Below are 24,502 nucleotides of genomic sequence, written 5' to 3'. Positions count from 1 at the left end.
AAAACAGAAACAAACAAGAGGAGGAGCCCAACAACACCCACCGGTTACATACCAAAAAACAGAACCCGTGCAGAGCCAAAAAAAGTGTGGGCTCACTCAATAGAGCAGACTCTCTATGCAGAGGAGAGGAGAAAAGAGAGTCACAAGGCTCAAGACCCCCTCACAAGATGAGCCAACTGCAGGGTCAGCCCGTTCCCCTTGTCGGCCCCACAACTTTTCCAATTTGTAGTACCTATCCCCATCAGCCCCATCTCGAGGGCAGCACGCACACCACACTACTCAAACCAGACACGCAAGCAGACATACCATAAGCATACTCCCCATTCAATCCCCCCCATCCCCTACCATTTCAGGAGACTAGAGGTAACTGCGGGAACACCTTCCACAAAGCCAGATAGGCCATCACCTCAGGGTTGGACGAGCATTTATAATAACAAAGTTCAAAACTGGCCAGCTCAGCCATCTGATTCAACCTGCTCTCCAAGGGAATAGCCCCATCCTGTATCCAATGGTGCAAGATCGTTCTGCAGACTGTCAACAAGGTCATATAGATAAATCTCCACTGAGGTACAGTGAGGCCCTGGGCCTCCAGCAGGGTCTGATCGCTGAGAAGCAGCATTTTATCTCTGGTTTATTTTAAATGTACTACTTAGTAGCTTCATCGCATGTCCCCTAGTCCTACTATTTTTGGAAAGAGTACGGTAAACAAGTAGTTCACATCTACCCTTTCCACGCCACTCATTATTTTAACAGTAGATCTCTATCATATCACCCCTGAGCCATCTCTTCTCTTCTCTGTACCTTTTCTAATTCTGCTATATCTTTTTGAGAAATGGCGACCAGAACTGCATACAGTATTCAAGTTACGGTCGTATAACATTTTCATCTTTGTTTTCCATTCTTTTCCTGATAATTCCTAACATTCATTCTACACACAACTTAGGCACCGGCATTTAGGCCTGGTTTTAGCTGGTCTGAATGAGTATGCCTAAAAGTTATGCAACACACTGGTGCTTAGTGCGATTCTATAAAAGGTATGTGCACTTTGTAGAATTTTGCTAAGCACCATATATAGAATCAGTGGGTGTACACAGGGGTGGGGATCACACTTATGCACATAACTCTGCAGGACTTAGACACTAACATACCAGCTCTATGGCTAGTGTCAAGTGCTCATACCTAAATGTTAAGTACATATATACTTGGTTACACTAGTAATCTAAGAAAATCTAAAGAAAAGGCTCCCACCACTTGACCTAATTATAGGGGCTCAGTTATAGAATTTCCACCTTAACAGCTGGATTTAGAGTTCATGACAGAGAAATCTGGAAAGAGCTCTGGTGCTTGGTTTTTGGCCCTAGGGCAGTTAGTATTACATTAACCAGATAGGGAAAGCAGAGGGAGGCTCTATTAAAACAAGGTAAGACAGTAACAGGGTTGAGATACCAGCATTGGTTCCAATTAACTTGGAATAAGAAGATATAAGGGATTAATAAATTTAAATAAAATAAGTACAGAAGCAACCAAAACAAAGACAATCCTAGGATACTGTAAGTACCGTCTCCAGTCAGATTATATTGTTAGCTATACAACATATTTTGCCACCCTAGTGACTATTCTCTCCACCCTCCCCTCCAAGCCCAGGGCTTTACAGAGATGAGCCTGTTTGTTCTTTTGTGGGAAGCCCATCTTTGAGAAATGTGCATTCCCTATATTTTTGTATTTTGCCTCTCCCTCCTTTTTCTCATTGTTCTAAGGTCCTTCATTCTACTGTTATTTGTAAACCTGTGTCCCATTGTTTGAGGAAGGGGTGTGGGAGTAGAGATAGGGAGTAATTTTCAACAGCTACTTGCCTGGGTTCTCCCTCTCCCTCCTTCACCCTTCCTTTTGTTCACACTCCTATTGAGGCATTCCAGGTTGGGGAGAGATAGCAGGAAATGCAACATAAGAACATAAGAATTGCCATTGCTGGGTCAGACCAGTGGTCCATCGTGCCCAGCAGTCTGCTCACGCAGCGGCCCTTAGGTCAAAGACCAATGCCCTGAGTCAAGCCTTATCTGCGTACGTTCCGGTTCAGCAGGAACTTGTCTAACTTTGTCTTGAATCCCTGGAGGGTGTTTTCCCCTATAACAGCCTCCGGAAAAGCGTTCCAGTTTTCTACCACTCTCTGGGTGAAGAAGAACTTCCTTACGTTTGTATGGAATCTATCCCCTTGTAACTTTAGAGAGTGCCCTCTTGTTCTCTCTACCTCGGGTGTCTTTATATACTAAGTCTATTCCCTTCATTATTTTGAATGTTTCAATCATGTCCACGAAGGTTTGCAAAACTACACATCTTGTTTTGAAGGGGAAATGTACCTACAGGAAAGACAGATGCAAATCTCCACAGGTATTTTTGACCCTAGTCTAGGCTGTTTTCAAACAGAAAAACCCCTCAAATGCTTTCTTTGCAGAAAATGAAGTAAAATCCGCAGGAAAGGGGAAGGGGGAAGAAAAGGATGTGGGTTTTACAACTACATATAAAAATTTTCTGTCCCCCCCTCCAATAAGCACACATAGATATCTTTCTTGGCTTGAAGAAAGTGGTTTAGCATGATTCTGGCAGTATATGAAAACAAAAAGTAAATAATTATTTATATCAAAAGTAAATAAGTATATATATATTATACACACACACACACATTGTATGCAGGGCCATCCCAAGCTAGAAACGCCCTGTATGACACACCCCATACATCTCCTATCCTGCATACTGCATCTTAACCAAGCAGGAAAAGCAATGGACTTGACACAATTTTGGAGCCCCCCCCACCTCCCTTGCACCCTGTGTGGTCGCACTGTCCACACATGGCTTCCTATAGCCCTGATTGTACATATGTAAATAATGTATGTGACAATGACATTATATAAATGAACACATATCTCTACTGACCTTGATTTAAGGAAGGCGTGCGCATGTATGTATATGTAAAGAACTTTATGCCTTTGCTTTAAGTGAATTACTCATGGGTATCTCTTGTTCTTTACAGGTTCTTGCTTGGTTTGAGGAAGGTGAGGAGACCATCACTGCATTTGTGGAACCTTTTGTCATCCTGTTGATCCTCATTGCTAATGCCATCGTAGGAGTATGGCAGGTAGGGAAAGCAAAGCACAGAAGATGAGTGTCTTTCATATCCAGCGAGAGGAAGGCCTAAGTGTCATGTGTCTGTTTTATTAAAGTGAGGCGAGGCCTGTATAATGGTGTCTCTTATAACTACAAAGGGTAGGGCCTGAGTTAACATAGACAAACCTTTGTGTCCAAGAGCCACATTGGGGGTACAGTGAGAGTCCAAGTGTTTAGGGGTATACAGGGTCTTCATAATTCCAACCTGAGGAACAAGGAGCAGGGATAGGGGGCGTGACCATCTCAGAGGAGTATGGCACCATCACTTCTGGTTCTCAGATATTATGTCCATGTGGAAGTGATATGATGTTGCTGTCATGGGCTGGGAACCATCTCACTACTAGAGATCAGATCAAAGCCTCTTCTAGGCCATAGTTTGCCAACCACTGGTTTTGATGTTTAAAGTCTTTTATATCCAGATAAAGCAAGGATTGTGTGTCGAGTGTCTGTTGTATCCAGAGAAGACGGGCCTATCTATTGATTATCTGTTATAACCAAAAGAGGCAGTAGATGGGGTCGATAGGGCCTCTGTTAGATTTGTCCTATACCCAGAAGGGTTAAGATCTGGACACTAGATGACTGTTATATCTGGAGAAGGCAGGGTCAGAGCATTTGGCATCTTTTATAATCAAGGTGGCAAAACCTCAGCCTCTGACATGTGCTCTACCCATATCAGTAATAACTAGTGCATGCCATAAAACTTTACTTCCTTTGTCAGTGAAATTTTAAAGCTCATTAAACTGTGGCCATTTGCTTGCATAAATATATGTTGTTTGCCTGTAATGTGTATATGTAAGTAATCAGCCCAAATAAACTCTCATGTGCTGCAATGATTAATACCACAATGTTCTAGAGAGCCTCTCAAAATAATTTTTTTTACTAGTTTTCAAAATACCTTATATTTCTAGAGTAGATTTGTCAGTATGCTACCACCAGCCATATGATAATTCTATCGGCTTCATGTATAACTCACGGCATAAATTCATCATCCAATCTGCTTTGCTATATATGTGTATGTTGCATACCTGCATATAGGGGGCAATTCTATATACAGTGACAAAATTTAGGTACCAAAATGCAGCATGATGAGTACAAATTATGTAATGGAATCTGGGCACCCAGATGCTGTTATAGAATGCTAGACTAAGTTGATATTTATGTGCCTCCCTTTTAGGGTGGATTTGATTTAAATCAAATTGATTTAAATCACTATTTAGAAAGACTTAATTTAAATCATGCCCATGACGTTATGAATGGATTAATGGACTTCGTTTACCAAAAAATTTAAACATTGTATGACTATACAGCCTCATGCTACATAATTAAAAACTATTCCTTATTTCATTATGATAACTTTGAGACTATAATGTATTTTACATAACATAACATTGTACTTCTTAAATAAGTTCTACGTGGTTTACAAAAGATTTCTTAAAAATTAAGAACAATTTACGGATGACTAGGGAGAAATTATTTGATCAGGTATTTTGAAAAGAGATAGGTTTTCAGTTGAGCTCTGATTTTTTTTATTAACAAAATCATTGATTTTTTTTATCCACCCTGCTCCCTTTAGACATGCCATTTAAGCCATTTCAATAGCAGGCATAAATGTGCACACCTAAGGGCTCCTTTTACGAAGGTGCATTAGGGCCTTAATGCGTGGAATAGCATGCGCTAAAATGCCCTGTACGCTAGCCGCTACTGCTTCCTCTTGAGCAGGCGGTAGTTTCTCAGCTAGCGCACGCATGCGCTAAAAATGCTAGCACACCTTCGTAAAAGGAGCCCTAAATGTAGTATGTAAATTACAGTATTCTATAGTCCACATCCGTGCCATACCCTTATGCCTCCCTTATATAATACACTCCCTTGAATTTATGTACTATGCAACCATTGATCCTACACATAGCACTTACACGCATGAATGTTACTGTCACGCACATAAGTGTCAGTATTCTAAATTTTAGTATGCAAATGGCTCTTACATTTAGGTACTAATCTCCCAATATTCAAAGCTATTTAACCGGCCAGCAACAACCACTGACTGGTTAGATAGTATTTAACTGGCCAACCATGAATATTCAGCACTGGTTATCTCCACTGAATATTCACATTTAGCAGTTAAAAGTGAACTGGCTAAATCGCACGATAACTGGCATAGTCAGTGCTGACCGGTTTCGCGACCAAATCAGGCCGTATAAATAGCAGGTTTCTCTCTATTAGCTTAACAAGCCAACACTGAATATTGACTTAGCTGGTTAAGTTAGCACTGGCACAAAACATCCCAGATATTCAGTGCCAGTCACTGGAAATGGCACGGCATTGACTATCCAGGCTCATTGCCAACTATGGAACTTAGCCGGGCTGCTTCTCGTGGTCTGAATATCAACCCCTAAGGATTAAGGGGATAGCGATATAATGTAAATGCTACTTGGGTTATGTGGGTGCTTCATGTGCTTGATGCCTGCCTGCTGTGCATGTGTATTTTTGTGTTACCTTTACCCATCGTATCATTCCTTCTGCTAGAAACACCTCAACCCTGCAAAGTCTTTTCTGTCCAAATTAGATTGTAAGCTTTTCTGAGCAGAGACCTTCTATTGAATGTTAAATGTGCAGCACTGCGTATGCCTTTCAGCGCTATAGAAAAGATAATTTGCGGTTTGCGGACCCGGTCATTTGTGGTATTCTCCGACCACCTCTTCCTGTACTAAAGTTGGGCTTCACCAATCAGGAGCTGCATGTCAAAGCAGCTCCTGATTGGTGAAGCCTGACTTTAGTACAGGAAGAGGTGGTTGGAGCATACCGTGAGTAATTTCCTTCACTCGCCGGCCTCTCCAGCTGCCCTCTCCTGCCTCCCCAGGTGAAAAACCATATTCGCGGTTTTTCGATATTCACAGGGGTTCCTGAAATGGAACCCCTGCAAATATCGGGGGAGTACTGTAGTAGTATTATAGTGTTATGTGCTATAGGACCAGATTCAGTAAATGGTGCCTTGAGCTGAGCACCCTTTAAAGAATAGCAAGTAGTGTCAATTCCATACCCAAATTTGGGTGCCAGGACTTACACCTGTTGAAACCAGGTGTAATTCTTGGCACAAATCCACGGTATTCTGTAACACTGCATGCAAATATCTGGAACATCCCTGACCATGCCCCCTTTAGGGTTCTACACTATGGGAATTGGGTTTGCAGTATTATAGGATAATGCATGGCTAGATCCATGCACCAATTCAAATTGGCATCAATTAACATCAGTAAGTGATGTAGTGCCCAATTATTGCTGTTAATTGGCTCATTACCCAATTTAGTTGCACGCTCATCTCAGGATTGCGCCCAAATATGAGCAACCTTTATAGAATTTAGGGGTATAAGAACTGCTAAACTGGGTCAGACCAATGATTCATATAGCCCGGTATTCTGACAGAGGTAGAGCAGGTGCTTAGAGGAATAGTGAGTAAGAAGGGGGCACAACCTCTCCCAGGCTTTACCTGCTTCTGGCATTCATGGTTTTTTAAGCACTGAATGCTGGCTCAACTTTCATAGGACAGGCTGACTGAACACAGGGTGACCACCTTGATCTGCTTTTCTCATTAAAAAACATTTTATTCCCATTTTGAATTGATATTTTCTTACACAATGTTTTCTATCAATGAGTTGTCCAAGTTACTGTGCATTGCATAACAAAGCATTTCCTTTAGTTTGTTTTAAACCTGCTGCCTGATTATTTCATAATAGGATATAGTCAAAAATAGTTCTCTAAATATTTTCTGTACACCTTCCATGGTTTTATAAGCCCACAGCATGCTGTCCTGTCAATCACCTCTGTTTTGAGTTGAAGAGATCTAATCTTTCTAGTCTGTCCTCATATGAATCTGTTTCACATCCTGAATGATATTTCATGACTTTCACTGTACTAAGTCCATTTCATATATGTGCCCCTTATATATATATATGCTGCTTGCATGCTGTGTACCTTTGATTTATATATGGCACCCAAAGTTGCATACCCAGCTTTGGGTGTGCTTCCAAGGTGCGTGTGCAAATAAATTGGCCAATGAGTTCTGAACCAGCAATAATTAGATACTAACAACCAATTACTGATGTTAATTTTGCTCTTATTAAAATTTGCATGCACATTTGGATGCACGCTACTCTATAAGGCATGGTGCCTTCCATTGTGCCTATCTTAAAAAGGGGTGTGGCCTTAGACATGTCAGGTGTGTTCTCAAAAGCTGCATGCAGAATTACAGAATACTGCCTAACTGACCCTAGTTGGAGCACCAACATTACAATCAGGTTTCGGCAGGCATAAATCCAGCACCCAAAAGTCTTTTATAGACTAGCAGTTAGCACTAGCATTTAACTTTGTTAATTCTACTCAATTTGTAGCATTTTTTAATCATTGTAAACCGCATAGAACTTCACGGTCCTGCGATATATAAACTGTTATTATTATTATTATTATCACTGAATTTTTTCAGTGTCATTTATTGAATTCCTATCCCTATGTATATTGGTTTCATAGTACTTGAACGTGTACATGCATGTAGCAAACAAGTTTCATGCATGCAGCTGGCCTACTATGCACATGCCACTTGTATGTTGTGTGTTTAGGGTGCACATGTGTCATATGTACTATGTACCTGCTAAGTAAACAAATCATGTAAGCTGCATTTACAGTTTATATATTCAAGGAGCATTCAATAATTTATCTACCTGAGAATGAAAGAAAGTAGCAAGCATGTTGTGACATGTCTCAAGTTACTCATGCACAGTTGCTGCTCAGTGCGAGTCTAACATTACAAGAGACAGGACATCAGGAAAGTCCTTGTGTGAATCAAGCAAGAAACTGCTAGATTTGGAGCACCGTTCAGTGATAGAATTTCTCACAAAAGTAGGGAAAAAGCCAAAGGAGATCCATGAATGCATGACTGCAGTTTATTGTGAGTTTGCCCCATCATCTTACAAGGTAAAATTTTGGAGCAAGCAGCTTAAGTAGGGTAGAGAGTCCATTGAAGATGACCCTCACACTGGGTGGCTTGTGGAAGCAACTTCCACAGAAATGTGCAAGAAAGTTGAGGATTTGATAATTTTCAGACAGGTGAATTAAGGTTTCCAGAATAGCTGAAGAAATGGGCATCTCAGCAGGTACAGTTTGAAAAATAATTCATGAAAAGTTGGGCATGTCCAAGGTTAGTGCAGAAAGTTAGTGTCAGAAGGCCATGAGGCTCCAGTGATGTCAGGAGAACTTGGAGACGCTCTGAGAAGACTAAATTGTTTTTTTCATCGTTTGGTGACTGAAGATGAGACTTGGGTCCACCACAGAAATCCTGAGTCCAAACTGGAGTTAATGAAGTAGAAGCACTAGTCATCCCCTACCTCAAAAAAGTTCAAGAGAGAAAAAACTGCAGGCAAAATCATGGCAACTGTCTTCTGGGATGATGAAGGGCTTTTGCTTCTGGAGTTCATGCCACACAAGACAACCATAACCGGGTAGAGTTATGCCAACACAATGATCGATTTGCGGGAGTCAATCAAGGAGAAAAGATGAGGAAAACTCACAGCAGGCATGCTGCTTCTTCACAACAATGCACCAGTACACATGTCACAACAATCACAGGCTGCCATCCAAGAATGTGGGTTTCAGCAGCTGAACCATCCACCCTATAATCCTGAGCTGGCTCTCTTGGATTATTTACTGTTCCGAGTTTCGAAGAAATCTCTCCGGGGACAGCGGTTTTCAAGTGATAAAGACATCAAGGAAGCTGTGACATCCTGGACTGAAGGTCAAACAGAAGAATTCTTTTCAAAGGGGGTTACAGTCATTGTAGGAAAAGTGGATGAGGTGTATGGAGCTATCAGGGGACTATATTGAAAAATAAAACAAAAATATTTTGAAAACTCTTTTCTATCCTATGATAAATTATTGAAACTCCTCGTATATATATCATTTGTACTGTGTTCCTGTAGTGTATATGCATGGTTTATGTATGGTATGTGCCTGCTGTGCCCATTTTCAAAGGGCACAGCAGGCATTATCCTATCCTATCCTGTCAGTCTTCCCCTATGGCCCTTGCATAGTACATGCAGTGACACTAGAGATCCACATGAATTTCCTTCTTATTTCTGACCATGTTCTATAGGAAAGAAATGCCGAAGATGCCATCGAGGCTCTGAAGGAATACGAGCCAGAGATGGGGAAAGTGTACCGAAGTGACAGGAAATCTGTGCAAAGGATCAAGGCCAGAGAGATTGTCCCAGGTGACATCGTGGAGGTGGCTGGTAAGCAGTCAAAAATGCTGACCACAGACAGAGGCAAATCCCAGTGCTTTCATTGATACCCATAGGCTACACAGGGCAAGGGTTAACAGGTATAAGGGTATCTTGAAAACATAGGCAGAGACGTCCTATTGATATTGTTCTTCTATTGGCAGAGACAAATAGTGGAGTCTGATGCTCTGCATTTATTGGGGACATGTGAGGGGTTAGGAGGTGGACTGATGATATGTGAGACAGAGTAAACCCTCAACTCTATATGTTTTGATTTGGGAGGGAGGCAGGAGTTGATTCAGTGGAAGAGGTAAGAGTAGACCCTGTTAAATATGAAACAGAATGTCCTCAGCTGTGGGTATTAGGGGAGATGGAGAGTGATTCTCTGGAATATAGGAATGACCATGCCTAGAGGTCTGGATGTTTTGGGTGAGTGTATTAGAGAAGGGTGATAAGGATGTAACTTAGAAGAGGAGGGGGACAGATTGTGCCCTGAACTCGGGATGTTTAAGGAGAGAATGTGATTCAGTGGAGAATGAGATAGACTACATCCCTTGCAGGAATTATTCATAACTGTGAAAGATTGTTCTATCTCTTGCTTCTCAGAATCTCTCCCCCTCCCTCTTGTTGTCTCTCCTTCACTTGTTCAGTAACAGGTGTCTGTCACTCACTACTCTCTCCTTTACTTCTCCCTCTAATAAGCTGTCACAGGCAAAGCCTCCATACAGACAGCCTGAGCCAAGCTGTCAGCTGTAAGGCTCCTGACCTCCAATATACCCTTCAAAGTGACTCAAAGGGAGAAAAGGCCGGGAGGGGGGAGCTGAGACAGGCCTGGGATGCGTGCAAGAGAAGCTCCCCATGCCATGTATGGTCAGCTGAGAGCGCGGGCGAGTAATTATCGCTGCCATGGCAGGAATCTGATGACACCAGGTTACAGAGACACTATGAGATGGGGGCAAGGAGGATAGGCAGATGCTGGGTGATCCTTCAGAGACCTGCCAGAGACACTTAATGCTGTTATTAAAAGCCTTGGGATCAGAAAGTGCCCAAGGAGGCAAGACTGAGATGTATGGAAACTCGAGGATAGGGTTACCGTATTCTGAGAAATGAACTTAACCCCATCAGAGATCGTAAAGTACATCTGACCCAAGGAACAGCAGGCAAAGGAAAGAATATGGAAAGACAGCCATAGTTTTCCTGAATCAGAAGCCTGTCAGGGGTTAAAATGAGGAAATGCAGCTGTTGCTGGCAACAGCAGAAAGCTAACAGAAGAAAGAATAAGGAAAAACCCATCACTGATAGAATAAGAAGCCTAGTAAGGAGTGGAATGAGGAAAGAGATAAAGATGCCATGATCGACATTAGAGAATGACATGGGGGTCAAATTTGTCCCCGTCCCCACAGGAACACAATTTCCCTGTCCCGTTCCCGTGAGTTTTGTTGCTGTCCCTGTCCCTGCCCCATTCCTGTAAGCTCTGTCTTAACCGCACAAGCCTTGAACAAGTATGATTTTAAAGTATTTGAGGGTTGTGCAGATGAGGACGGAGCTTGCTGAAATGGGGCAGGGACAGGAAAAGAACTCGACGGGACAGGGAAAAATTTTTCCCTCTGTCATTCTCTAGTTGACCTCACTAGGAGCTTGGCAGGGGGAGGAATAAAGAAAGGGAGCTATTGTTGGCAAAATGAAGAGTCTGGATAGAAAGAAGATAAGGGGAAAGCATAATTAAGGGAAATGAACCCTTTAAGATTGTCCTGGAGTCTTCAGGAATTAAGGGTCAATGTCCAAAACAGCTGCTGCAAGCAATCCTAGAGAAAATTCATGGGGAATCCTTAATAGATGATGTCTAAATGAAGAATCAAATATATTTTTGTTCTCAGCCTTTCACTAGTTCTATAGAAACTACAGTCCAGACAGCCTTTCTAATGTCCCGAATTAAGAAAAACTACTGCATGAACAAAGACTCTCAAAAGTTTGATTTCATAACAGTCCAAAAAGGAACCTATTTTAACCCTATTATATGACAGCAACATAGGCGCCTGTGTACCTTTATAAAAGAAGCTCCCGGATCCTGCCCCAGTAGCGAGCAAATGCCAACACACGTTTACACAAGTTCTGAAGGCTTAAAAGTGTGCATGTACTATTCCTTTGTGGTTTGTATTTTATACAATACACAGGTACATTGCAGCTCCACCCCCTTCTCTGTCCAAACTATGCTTCCAGGAAGGTTTACACACAATGTACAAGTAAGCATGCCCCACCTTCTTCAGGGCCAGCGCAAGCATTTTAGGTGGCCCAGAGTGAACTTTCAGCCTTGCTCTCCCTGCCTGTAATCTCAAAAACTCAAGCGATTATAAACACCTTATTATCACCACTCCTAAAACTATCCTATAAAAATGAATAAAAGTGTAAAAGCATGCACTGTTAATTGAGTTTGGTTGTCAGGACCTATCATTTTTCTTCAGCTGGACCTGCTCTTTGCTGGCCCCCTTTAAGCTGTTACCCTAGGTCAGGGGTGTCAGAGTCCCTCCTCGAGGGCCGCAATCCAATCGGGTTTTCAAGATTTCCCCAATGAATATGCATGAAATCTATTTGCATGTACTGCTTTCATTGTATGCTAATAGATCTCATGCATATTCATTGGGGAAATCCTGAAAACCCGGCTGGATTGCGGCCCTCGAGGACCAACTTTGACACCTGTGCCCTAGGTAATCATCTAGTCTATCTGTTTGTTAAGCCTGCCTTGATCTTGTCGACACATATCCAGGGACATTATTAGAGGCCTTTTTCTTGTGGGAAAGAGGCTTTGTAGAAAAAAATGTATAAATTGACCCCCTCCACCCATTACAGGATATCCAATGTCTGTGAAATATGTGCCATACCTTTTATTCATGCTTAGTTTTAGTCTGATTAATGTATTTTAGATGGATCTTATGGTTTTTAAAGAACTGAATGGCATTAACACATACCTCTTCCCTCCCAACTCATAAACTAAATGTATCATCCTGTTAAAAGGAAGATTCATTGTATTATTGATGAGGTGGTTTATTATTATTCATTTCTATGTAGTAAACATTCATTGCTTCACAGTGCATGGGCCTTTTTAGGTGATAAAATTTTATCACATGATACAATGATCTTAAACTCATTGTATCATGTGATAAAATCTCCAGGAATAGATTCAAGTGAAACTGGCAACTCATGCTGGCAGAAAGGCGTGTGGCTGGAGGAGGTGGTAGTGAGGAAAGAGTATTATTCCACACAGTACAAGGAGTCTGGCAGGGTGAGACATGAGGAAAGAGCTCCACCTCTGTCCTCATGGGGAACCTGGGACAGGGAAAAGGCAGGAACCTAAGGAAACAGTGAAGGTGGAAGAGGAGGGGAGTAGATGGGGGCAAGTGGAGTGTTGGGAGCGTAGAGGTGTAGACAGAATATACATTTTAAAAATAAATAAAATAATCATGAGCTTAGGACATAAAATTATGAAAGTGCCACAACCCCCTTCCAAAAAACAAACAAACAAACCTTTAAAAAGGGCTCCAATCCCATATTCTTAAATTTGACCCTAGTGCTAGGTATAGGAGCTAGTTCTGTGGGTGCCTGTGGACACTGAGCTAGAGAGTTGTGCGGGGACAGAAATCCCACCCATCCCCACCAGGATCCTCTCCGTCCCCACCCGTCCCCGCAAGGAATTATCTCCATCCCTGCCCATCCCCATAAAAAGCAGCAATTACTTCTGACAGGATCATCAATTCCAGTTTCTTTTGTGTTTGCGCTGCTGTTTTCCTTGTGGAATCTCTTTGGTGGAACCCTTTTTTTGTTTTCTGTTCAGGTAATTAACTTATAAACCCCCCTCTTTTACTAAGGCTGACGTGTCCATATTACATGGACGAACCCTGTTTCCAAAGCCTTCCATCCCCGTAGGAGTTCTGTTGGCTCGAGGGGGGTCCCCGTGGGAGTCCCATGGGTTGGGGGGATTCCCGCGCGATCCCCGTTCCCGTGCAGACCTCCAACATTGGACAAGCACTTTCATTGTGTCCAGGAGAGGGTAATTTGCATTGTGTTTGGCAAACCTAATCATTTTGAAATGTTGCCCATGGTTCTAGGAAGGAATGAACAATGAAAGAATGGTAGTATTCCAGGGAAATACAAATTTTATCCTGATATAATGTTCAAGATTTTACAGGGGATAAAATCAAGTTGAGCAGCTGAACTAGAGACCTTGAGCAAGAAGTGGGAAGTGGGGAGGGATATTGGGAGTCTTGTGGAATGGAAGTACTGCAGATTTGTACTGAGATTATTCTAGCCTCCCACTGGGTTAACATAAGAACATAAGAATTGCCATACTGGGACAAACCCAAGGTCCATCAAGCCTAGTATTCTCTTTCCAACAGTGGCCTACCCAGGTCCCAAGTACCTAGCTAGATCCAAAGTGATAAAACAGATTTTATGCTGCTTAGCCTAAGAATAAGCAATGGATTTTCCCACGCCATCTCAATAATGGCCTATGGACTTCTCTATTAGGAAATTAACCAAACCTTTCTTAAACCCCGCTAAGCTAACTGATTTCACGACATTCTCTGGCAACAAATTCCAGAGTTTAATTATACGTTGTGTGAAGGAATATTTTCTCTAGTTTTTCAATTCTGTCAGCACTCTGGGATATATACCATCCAGTCCAGGAGATTTGCTACTGTTCAGTTTGTCAGATTGACCCATTACATTTTCCAGTGTTACAGAGATTTGTTTGAGTTTCTCTGATTTATCAGAATTGAATCCCATTTCTGGCACCAGTAGCTCCCCCCACATCTTCCTCGGTGAGGACTGAGGCAAAGAATTAATTTAATCTCTCCACTATGGCCTTGTTCCCTGAGAGCCCCTTTTATCTCTCGGTCGTCTAGCGGTCCAACTGATTCTCTTCCTAGCTTCTTGCTTTTAATATACCTTAAAAAAGTTTTTACTGTGTGTTTTTGCTTCCAGAAAAATTTTCTTTTCAAGGTCTTTCTTCACCTTCCTTATAAACGCCTTGCATTTGACTCGACATTCCTTGTGTTGTTTACAATTATTTTCAGTCAGATCTTTCTTCCACTTTCTGAAGGATTCTCTTTTAGCTCTAATAGCTTCCTTCCCTTCACTCGTTAACCACACTGGATGCCGTTTGGTCTTCCTTCCTTCTTTTTTAATACATGGAATATATCTAGTCTGAGCTTAGAACTTCTATTCTGTCGCATTCATGCTCAAAATCTTCATTTTCCATGTTCATGATCTTCGTCTTGTTTATGTCCAGTTTCTAATCTCATGCTATGACTTTCGGCTTTGACTTTTCTCAGTAGATAGAGCATGTCTTCTTTGCTGTTGGTGATGAGTGCTGTATCAACTGCATAGAGCAGGATGTTTATATTTCGGCCACCAACTTTGAAACTGATGCTCTCTTCTTCCAAATTTGCTTTTCTGAAGATGGCTTCGCTGTAAAAGTTGAACAGGTAACGGTGCGAGCTGCATCCTTGTTACGTAGTTAAAATAAAAACTCAACTCACAAATAGCAGTTGCTGTAAGCTTATTTTTTGTTGTCCTGGAGGAAGGTTAGATGTAAATATAGATCAAGCTTAGATCACAGGACATGAAGAAAGTTACTTGTAATATGAAGGGAAGTTAAAGTTTTTCTTTTTCCAGACAAATAAATTAAAGAATTTGAAATAAAACTGAGGACTGACTGGTGCCTCAACACAGACTAAACAGAAGATTGCAAAAATTTAAGTTGTAAATAAACAAAAAGTGTATTATTTAATTTAAGTTGCAGGAGCCTGATGTGAACATAGCCTACACAGCCCAGCCTTCACTTTATCCTAGCTGCAAGCTAGTCAATTTTCCGGGGTATCCATACTGTATAAGCATGATTATATATGTTGCATAAATTAGAAGCAGTTTATGCATATACAGTGAGGATAGCTTGAAAATCTGACCAGCTTGCAGCACTCAGGGATTGGAATCACCTACTTCTGACCTAATACATTGATCACTGCAATATTCTTCTGCCTATCTCTCACTCCTTCGTTTCTCAATTCTCTCTCTTTCCAGTTGGTGACAAGGTTCCAGCAGATATTCGGCTGATCTCCATCAAATCCACCACCCTGCGTATTGATCAGTCCATCCTCACAGGTAAGTGGGATGTTCTGGAGACAGGAAGATACAGATTCAGTGCAGCAGTAACCAGACACTCCATACTGACTGACAACAGACTAGGATTTTTCAGAGGGTAGAGATGAGAGTAATACACAACTTTTTTAACTCTTTTAATCTTCCTGTCTATTTTTCTCTCTCTGACTTTAGGAGAGTCTGTCTCAGTAATCAAACATACAGAGTCTGTTCCTGATCCACGCGCTGTAAATCAAGATAAGAAGAACATGCTGTTCTCTGTAAGTACTTTTTGCCCACCATCAAATCATATTTTAGCAGAACTCAATTTTATCCATCCAGCCTGGGGTTGGTTCATATTTTATTATATCATCTATGACTCGAGGCTTGAGATTGTACAGTCTGCAACTAAGGCCTAGTTTCATTCCATGTTTTAAAGGGCAGAAATTGTTCTGTTTTGTTTAAAGCAGGGGTCTCAAAGTCCCTCCTTGAGGGTCGCAATCCAGTCAGGTTTTCCCCAATGAATATGCATGAGATCTATGTGCATGCTTTCAATGCATATTCATTGGGGAAATCCTGAAAAACCGATTGGATTGCGGCCCTCAAGGAGGGACTTTGAGATCCCTGGTTTAAACAGTTGAGTCACATTTTGAGTCACATTATTATGACCACCTGCTAATATCCAAAATAATCACCTCTTGCAGCACAGAGTGACTCAATAAGATGCTGGGTGGTTGCTAGAGGTATCTGGCGCCATGCAGACTGCAGTGCATCCTACAGTTGCTGTCAGGTGCATGGTTGTGGATCCAATTGTTGAACACGTCGATCAAGGTGGTCCCAAACGTCCTCAATTGGGTTAAAGTCTGGGGAATTTGGAGATCAGGGAAGTACCTGGAAATCTTGGTCATGCTGTTTGAACCACTCGCAATCAATTCTGATGGTATGACATGTCACATTGTCCTGTTGAAAGATCCCATTGGCCATAGAGAAGACCATCAACATGTATAGGTGTACTTGATCAGCAAGGATGGAACAATATCCATATTGTTTGAGAGTGTCTTCCAGAGGTATCAAGGGACCCAAACCATACCAAGAAAACATTTCCCAGACCACACGCTGCCGCCACCAGTTTGTGTATGTCCAACAATGATTGCTGAGTGTTTGTTCTCAGTGATTTCATGCCTGACATGCCAACATCCATCCGTTTGATGGAACTCATTGGAGAAGACAACCCTGTGCTAGTCGGTGCAAGTTCAATGTTGGCACTCCTGTGTAAATTGCAGCCATTTTTTGTGATGAAACCTCATGAGCATGGGTGCAGTCTCCAGTTATTTGCTCTTGAGCCCCATTCGCAACAGGGTTCACTGCACAATTGTTTTGGACACACATCTGGAAGCTCCCTGGTTCATTTGGACAGGGAGTTGCTCCACGGTAGCGTGCTGATCGGCCCGAATCAACCTGGGTCATCAAAAAGGTTTCATTTGTCCACTCATGGTACACTTTAACCACAGCAGCCCGTGAACAGTTCACAAACTCTGCCGTTTCTGAAATACTGATACCCTTGGCCTGATAGTCAATGCTTGTGCCTTTTTCAATGTCTGATAAATCCCCCATGACAGCCACAGTTGCTAAATTGGCAACTTGCTCACATCCCACCTTATATGCCTACGAAGTCTGCATGCGACACGTGCATTCATTCATTAGGTGTACGTCCCTGATATCAGAGGTAGGTGGTGGTCATAATAATGTGACTCAGCCATGTATATTTTAATCATTTATCATCTATTTATCATTTGTTTTTTAAACAAATAAAAATGAAAAAAAAAAACAACAACCCTCTCTTGGTCTTAGTGGGAGCTCCTTCTTATATCTCTGGGTCTTCTTCATGGGGCAGGAACAATCCCTAGCTGTATTCCAAAATGGCACTGGTTAAACCAAGGCAGCACCATTTTGGATTATGACCATATCCCCAAATGGCAGGTGCCTCAGTTATACCTCCTGCACCCACCGAATAGGTATAACTGGGGACCACTGTATCATGTGGAAGCTAATTTAAGATGTGGAAGGCTTCTCCAAGGTTTGTGGGGAGGGAACTGTTAAAAAAATGACATATATTTGTTCCTTTTATTTCATTTTGAAAACAAAACAAACTCAGAAATTCAATTCAGATTTCCTAGCTTGTTTCCAATACAACACATCTCATATATTCAAATCAGCCAGCATCTTATCTCGGTGGGGCTTGGAATATAGTTGTTGTTTTTTTTTTTGTATATATAACACACAAACCATGAGATAAGCTCTTCATGCTACTCTATTAAGAGTCTGCTTGTCTTTCCCATCCAGGGCACCAATGTTGGAGCTGGCAAAGCTGTTGGTGTTGTAATTGCCACCGGCGTGGGCACTGAGATTGGTAAGATCCGTGATGAAATGGCAGCTACAGAGCAGGACAAGACACCTTTGCAACAGAAACTGGATGAGTTTGGTGAGCAGCTCTCCAAGGTCATCTCCCTAATCTGTGTTGCTGTCTGGCTGATCAATATCGGACACTTCAATGACCCCATCCATGGTGGCTCCTGGATCCGTGGTGCTATCTACTACTTCAAGATTGCTGTTGCTTTGGCTGTGGCTGCCATTCCTGAGGGTAAGCTTAGCTATCTGTTCTCCTTCACTTTCTTGATACACATCTGTTTCAATGCCCACAGATGAACCTGCAGAACTGACCTGCTTGGGAGACAGATGAATAGGTAATGATACTCCTAACTCCAAGTTCCTTTAGATTGCACCTAAAGGTAAAAAGCCATCAGTTAATATTGAATTACCCACCTTAGAGATGAAAGGCTTATATCCTGAACCATCCATTCTTAAATTTGAAAGGTTCTTGCCACAACCAGTTCTAGAAGTAAAAGGCATTGGGTATCATTCTAAAAAGTAGTGCTTAGAGGTTGGCACTACTTACATTATCCAAAATTTCTATTCTGCCCATCCAAAATTAATTAATTAATCCCTCTTATATTGTATGGTGAGTCCTTCAAAACCCACTCCTAACTTACTAGATCCAACTGTACCCCACAACAATAGCCCTTATGCCTGCAGGTATCACCTATATGTAGGTACAGTAGGTTTTGGGTGGGTTTTGGAAGGCTCATGTTTTCCAGCACATGTATACTAGTTGGAGCGGGATCTGGGCCTGGATCTCCATTTCTCTAGTCTGCTGCACCGATCACTAAGCTACTCCATAAACCTACTTGCTGCTCTAATAGGACTGGCCATAACATCTGAAGCTGTCATACTGTTTAGAAACAAACATTCTAGGAATTAAAAAGTCAATATAAATTTCATCTCAAGCTAACTCAGAGAAGTGAAATAATACATCTAGTTATTTAAATAACACATGCTTATTAAACAATATGTTCTTGATAAAAAAAAGCACCATAGTTAACCATCTCAGACACATGTAAAGGTAATATATTCTACAATTTAAGCTTGACAAGTTAGCTGAAAGGGCCCTATTTGATTTTATGTCCTCACATGAGAGAAATGCCAATTGTGACTTATTCCGGGTCCCATACCTCAAGTATATTTTAATCAAACCTAGCATATAGGGTGGAGCTGTTCCTTGAGTTATTTTAAAAGACTACACATAGTTTGCAGCTTAATATACCATGATGCAACCCTATCAAATTTATTAAGTGAACAAATGAACCTGATAGCAGTATTCTATAATGTGTGCAACCTTCTCAACATATATTTAGAGCAACCTAAATGATGTTGCAATAATCCAGTTTTGATAACAATAATGCTTTAATAACAATTTGAAAATTATCCAAGTGAAAATAATTTTGAAGTCTTCTAAGGTTACACATACACATAATCTAAAAGCAATTGTTAGTAAGATTATTCACCTGAGAGTCCATGGTAATAATCCGATCTAGAACGCAACACAGAATTTTCAATGAAGATTCCAGTTTATTATTCAAATTATTTGCTAAAAAAAGAGGTTTCATAATAATAATAATAATAACTTTATTCTTATATACCGCCAATAATCTTGCGACTTCTAGGCGGTTTACAATGAGGTGAAACTGTACAGACAGCGAATTACAGAGTATAACAGTGAACATCTGATATTAACAACATTAATAATAACAACAGTTTATATACTGCTGGACCGGGAAGTTCCGTGCTATTTACAATGAGTTAGAAATGTTTCATAAATTGATTGGAACATTCATAGTTTAGAGATTAGAGGTTAACAGTTTGCAAGATCAGATATGGGTGGGATTACGAAGGGGGCTATTGTCCTTATTCGTTACCAATGTAATTCATGAACAGGTATGTTTTTAGGTGTTTCCTAAATTCGCTATAGTTGTTTGAGTGTGTGATTAGTTTTCCTAGGTCTTTGCCCCATAAGGCTGCTTGGTACGATAGAAGTTGTTGATGATGTCTCTTATATCATAGAAACATAGAAACATAGAAAGATGACGGCAGAAAAGGGCCAAGGCCCATCAAGTCTGCCCACTATAGACCCTCCCCTTAAGATTAGCTAGTGTTTTGCCCTGACCCTCTTAGGGATCCCACATGGGCGTCCCATTTATTCTTAAAATCTGCATCCTCTAGCCGGTGGGGAAACGAATTTCAGGTGTGTGCTTCTCTCATGTCTGTTAGTTGGGAATGAGAAGAGGTCTATTATATATTTAGGGGCTAGGCCTGATAATACCTTAAAGCAGAGACATCCTAGCTTGAACTTCGTGCGAGCCTCCATTGGCAGCCAGTGCAGGAGTCGGTAGGAAGGGGTTATGTGATCGGACTTCTTCAACCCGAAGATCAACCTGACTGCTGCATTTTGTATAAATTGTAGTCTCTGCATTTGTTTCCTAGAGATTGCCAGATGGGTAATGTTGCAATAATCAAGGTGGCTTAGTATTAGGGATTGTACCAGAATTCTGAATGCTGAGGTGTCGAAGTATGCTCTAATGGACCTAAGTTTCCAGAGAGTAAAAAATCCTTTTCTGACTAGGGAGTCTACATGGTCTTTCATAGTTAGACCTTGGTCCAGTATTACCCCCAGGACCTTCATTGTTGGTTGAATAGGGTAGTTGAGTTTGTTAATGCGTAGTGATTTTGTCGTGATATGTGGGTGTGGCGAGGCTATAAAGAATTTAGTTTTATCTGAATTGAGCTTGAGTTTGAATTCTGTGGTCCATTGTTCCATCAGGTTTAGCGCTTCTGTTGCTGTGGGGGTGATTTCGGAGGGAGACGTAATAAACGGGATAATGATTGTAAAGTCATCCGCGTAACTGAATACTTTTATACCTCGCTGGGCCAGCTGCATGCCTAATGATGATATATAGACGTTGAAGAGTAGAGGGGATAATGGGGACCCCTGTGGAACGCCTGATGGGTTTCTCCATGTTTTAGAGAGGTTGCCGTTGAAGCGTACCTGATAGGTGCGGGCCGTAAGGAATCCTCGGAACCAGTCAAGTACCTCACCTCCAATGCCGATTGCGTCTAAACATTGTAGTAATTTTTTGTGGTCCACCAAGTCGAAGGCCGAGCTCATGTCAAATTGCATGATTAAGGCGTTATGGCCCTTGGTGAATAGGTTGCGTAAGTGTTCTAGGATTGCTGCTATCACCGTCTCAGTGCTAAACAGAGGTCTGAAGCTGGACTGGGTTTCGTGTAGTAGAGAAAACTGATCAAGGTAGTCCATCAATTGGGTATGTACTAAACCTTCCATTATTTTTACGAAGAATGGAATGGACGCTACCAGTCTGTAGTTGGTTACTGATGTTAGGGAATGTTTGCGATTTTTTGGAATTGGGGTGATTATTATGTGACCGTTATTCGTTAGGAATTTTCCGTTTTTGAACTTATTGGTTATACAGCTCCATAGTGTTAGTTTAAAGTCTAAAGGAGCTGCTTTCATAATGTTGGGGGGACAGGGATCTAGAATGCAGTGTGATTTAGTATATTTGTTATAGAGTTTTATGAAGTTATTCCATTCTGGATCTTGAAATGAGTTCCAAAACATATCCACTGGTATTTCATTTTCATGTGTGTTGGCTATTTGATGTGCATGTGTGTTGTTTGTTGGGCATGTGTTCCTTAGGTTCACAATTTTTGAGTCAAAGTGTTGTGCTAGATCGTCTGCTGATGGGAGTTTTGTGTCGTGCATGGATTGATTGTGGCGTGTGGTATCAAATAAATTTGTGACCAGGTTAAACAGTTCTTTAGTGTTGATTCCTTTTGAACTCGTGTTGGATGTGTGTATTTTGGATGAGTAGAATGTTTTTCGTTTTTCTTTTATCAGTTGTTTGTAGTCCTTTATGTTGGATCTCCAGTTGTTCCGGTCTGGTATTTCTCCCGTTTTATTCCAGATCCTTTCTAGTCATCTTACTGATTGTTTCATTTTTAATAGTTCTGAGTCGAACCATTTATTATATTTATTTGAGCGTTTTGTTCTGTTTCGTTTAGGGGCTATTTTATCTAAGATGGATGTGCTTGTTTTTGTCCACTGTTCCCAGAACTCATCCCCTTCATTTATCTCCTCGCGCGATTCGTAGTGTGCCCAGTATTCCTCTGGGTTGATGTGGCCCCTTGTGAGATGTTCTTTTATTTTTATCTTTGGGTGAGTTTTTTCTTTTGGTTGATTCCAGATTAAGTTAAAGTAGTAGGTGAAGTGATCGGACCAGATGTTGTGGTACCAGAAGCCGTCGGATATAGAAATAGTGGGATTTAGGATTTCTTTTGAGGACATAGATACCAAGTCTAACTGATGGCCTTTCTCATGAGTTTGTGTGGATGAAGGGAGATTGAAATGTATTATCTTCATTAGTTTCATTAGTTATGAAATGTATTATCTTCATTAGTTCATGTATTATCTTCATTAGTTCCAATCAAAAGAAATTTGTTTTTATAACTATTTAGTTTCAAATAATGAATAAACATCCAATTGGAAATTATAGAAAAACATCTCTCTATTTTCAGTTTAATCTCTGCTATATCTGTGAACATTTGAATTAACACAGTAAAGTCATCAGCCTATATGAATATCCTGAAGTCTGATTTTTCTAACTGGAATCTCAGTGAAAACATAAGGATATTAAAGAGAATAGGGGATAGCGGTGATCCATGCTGTACACTGCACACAGCTGACCATTTGTCTGAAAAGACTCCCTTCACCTTTACAGTACAAGATCTGTTTGTAACTATTGTCTGAGAATTTTTCTTATTCTTTCATATGGGGGTTAGAATAATATAACCCAGGGAATCAGGGAACATACCAGAAGATAAAGACATATTAACCCTTTCAAGTATTCTAATCTGAAAACTAGGAGAGACAGTTTTCATAAACTGAGCTGAGCAATCATCTAGTTGATGTGGAGGGGCATTTTCGATATGACGTCTACATCCAATTTTGGATGTTTTGCGAACGTTAAAAAAATCCAGTAGCAAAAGTGACCATTTTCTAAACAGAAAATCATCTATCTTTTTATTTCAAAAATTGACATTTCTTAGATGTGTTTGTGCACAGTGCATTGATCTTCTTGAACTATTAAAAAAAAAAAAATCCAAAAGAAACACATACAAAAGAAATCATTGGATTGTAGAAGGGTCAGCATTTTCAGTTGTCTGGACACACAGACATCCCATCAGAGAGTGCGGTACCCTTTGGGGCACTGCAGAGAACTGTATATAAAACAAGTCCAAGGTACACATCTCATCATATCCCTCTTATATTGTATGGTGAACCCTTCAAAATCCACTCAAAACCTACTGGATCCTACTGTACTCCACAACAATATCCCTTATGCCTGCAGGTATCACCTACACTTGTATGTAGGTATAGTAGGTTTTGGGTGGGTTTTGGAAGGCTCACATGTTCCAGCACAAACTTGCTGCTTTAATAGGACTGGCCATAACATCTGAAGTTGTCATACTGTTTCATTCACATCTTTGGAAGATGGGAGCGGGTCAGTGACCTCTGGAGGAGTGTGAAGGGGTAATGCCTTAATCCCTCCTGTAATCATCTGCTCAGTTTGGGTACCGTTTGGGCATTTATTCATTATTGAAACAGGTCTAGCCTCAAACGTCTAAATTGTGTCCTGGACATATTCTAAAGTATTCTATTATTGCATAAAAACATCCAAATCATAAACCCACCCTAGTCCCACCCAAACCATGTCTTCAAACATGCCCTCTTGAGATTTAGACAAACTGCAGATGAACAGCATAGAAAACCATCTACAAAATGGGTTTCAAAAATAGCGATTTGGAAAATTTGAAAAGAAAAATGTCCCATCTGCCCCTTGATGCCACTTTTTGGATGGTTTTCTTTTTTGAAAATGAGCCCAGTGTGACTTAGAAATCTCTTGATTAACTGATTTAACTCTTCCCACTTGACTGATCTAAAAATATTCTGATCAGCTTGTATTGTACCATCCATAGAGGAAATTGAAAACGGTAAACATTCCTTGTTGTTTCTATCAAACCAAGATCTTATTTCAGAAACTTTTTCTCTCTAAAAAAAACTGTGCTAATTATTCAGAAGAGGGTAAAATAACAGATGTTATCCTTAGACAAGCAAGCAGCATATTCTCATATGTGGGGCTCATGTCATCCACGGAGTCCGGTATGGACAGTGGTACAGTGTATTGTCACTTTGTGCTTTTAGCAAAGCTTTGAGACTGCCCGCACAGCGCATGCACGAGTGGCTTCCCGCCTGATGCCGGCTCGCGAGATCATCAGTTTTTCGTTTTACACAGAATGAAGAAAATGTATCTGAATTTCGTTCCTTTGAGTTTGCCTTCCCGCTTCTTTTATTTTTTTCATTTTTTACTGCTATTTTCCTTATTTGTCCATTGTTTATTTTCTGAGAACAATAATAATAAATATAATTTTCGGTGTGAAGGGGCCTTTAGGCAATTTTAAAGCCTTTGCTC

The 24,502-nt window shown here is 40.9% G+C and overlaps 1 protein-coding gene across 2 annotated transcripts in view; it reads left to right on the top strand.

Moving 5' to 3' along the window:
• The window catches only part of ATP2A1 (ATPase sarcoplasmic/endoplasmic reticulum Ca2+ transporting 1), a 114,339-nt gene that overhangs the window by 14,965 nt on the left and 74,872 nt on the right, over positions 1-24,502 (top strand). For both annotated transcript variants that reach the window (XM_033944508.1, XM_033944509.1), the window contains exons 4-8: positions 3,029-3,133; positions 9,302-9,440; positions 15,504-15,584; positions 15,756-15,841; positions 17,904-18,201. In XM_033944508.1, coding sequence (XP_033800399.1) covers positions 3,029-3,133; positions 9,302-9,440; positions 15,504-15,584; positions 15,756-15,841; positions 17,904-18,201 — 709 coding nt within the window. The remainder of the gene's footprint in view (positions 1-3,028; positions 3,134-9,301; positions 9,441-15,503; positions 15,585-15,755; positions 15,842-17,903; positions 18,202-24,502) is intronic.

Source organism: Geotrypetes seraphini, chromosome 5, assembly GCF_902459505.1.
Source record: "Geotrypetes seraphini chromosome 5, aGeoSer1.1, whole genome shotgun sequence".
Classification (NCBI taxonomy): domain Eukaryota; kingdom Metazoa; phylum Chordata; class Amphibia; order Gymnophiona; family Dermophiidae; genus Geotrypetes; species Geotrypetes seraphini.
This window is presented reverse-complemented; position numbering and strand designations above follow the sequence as displayed.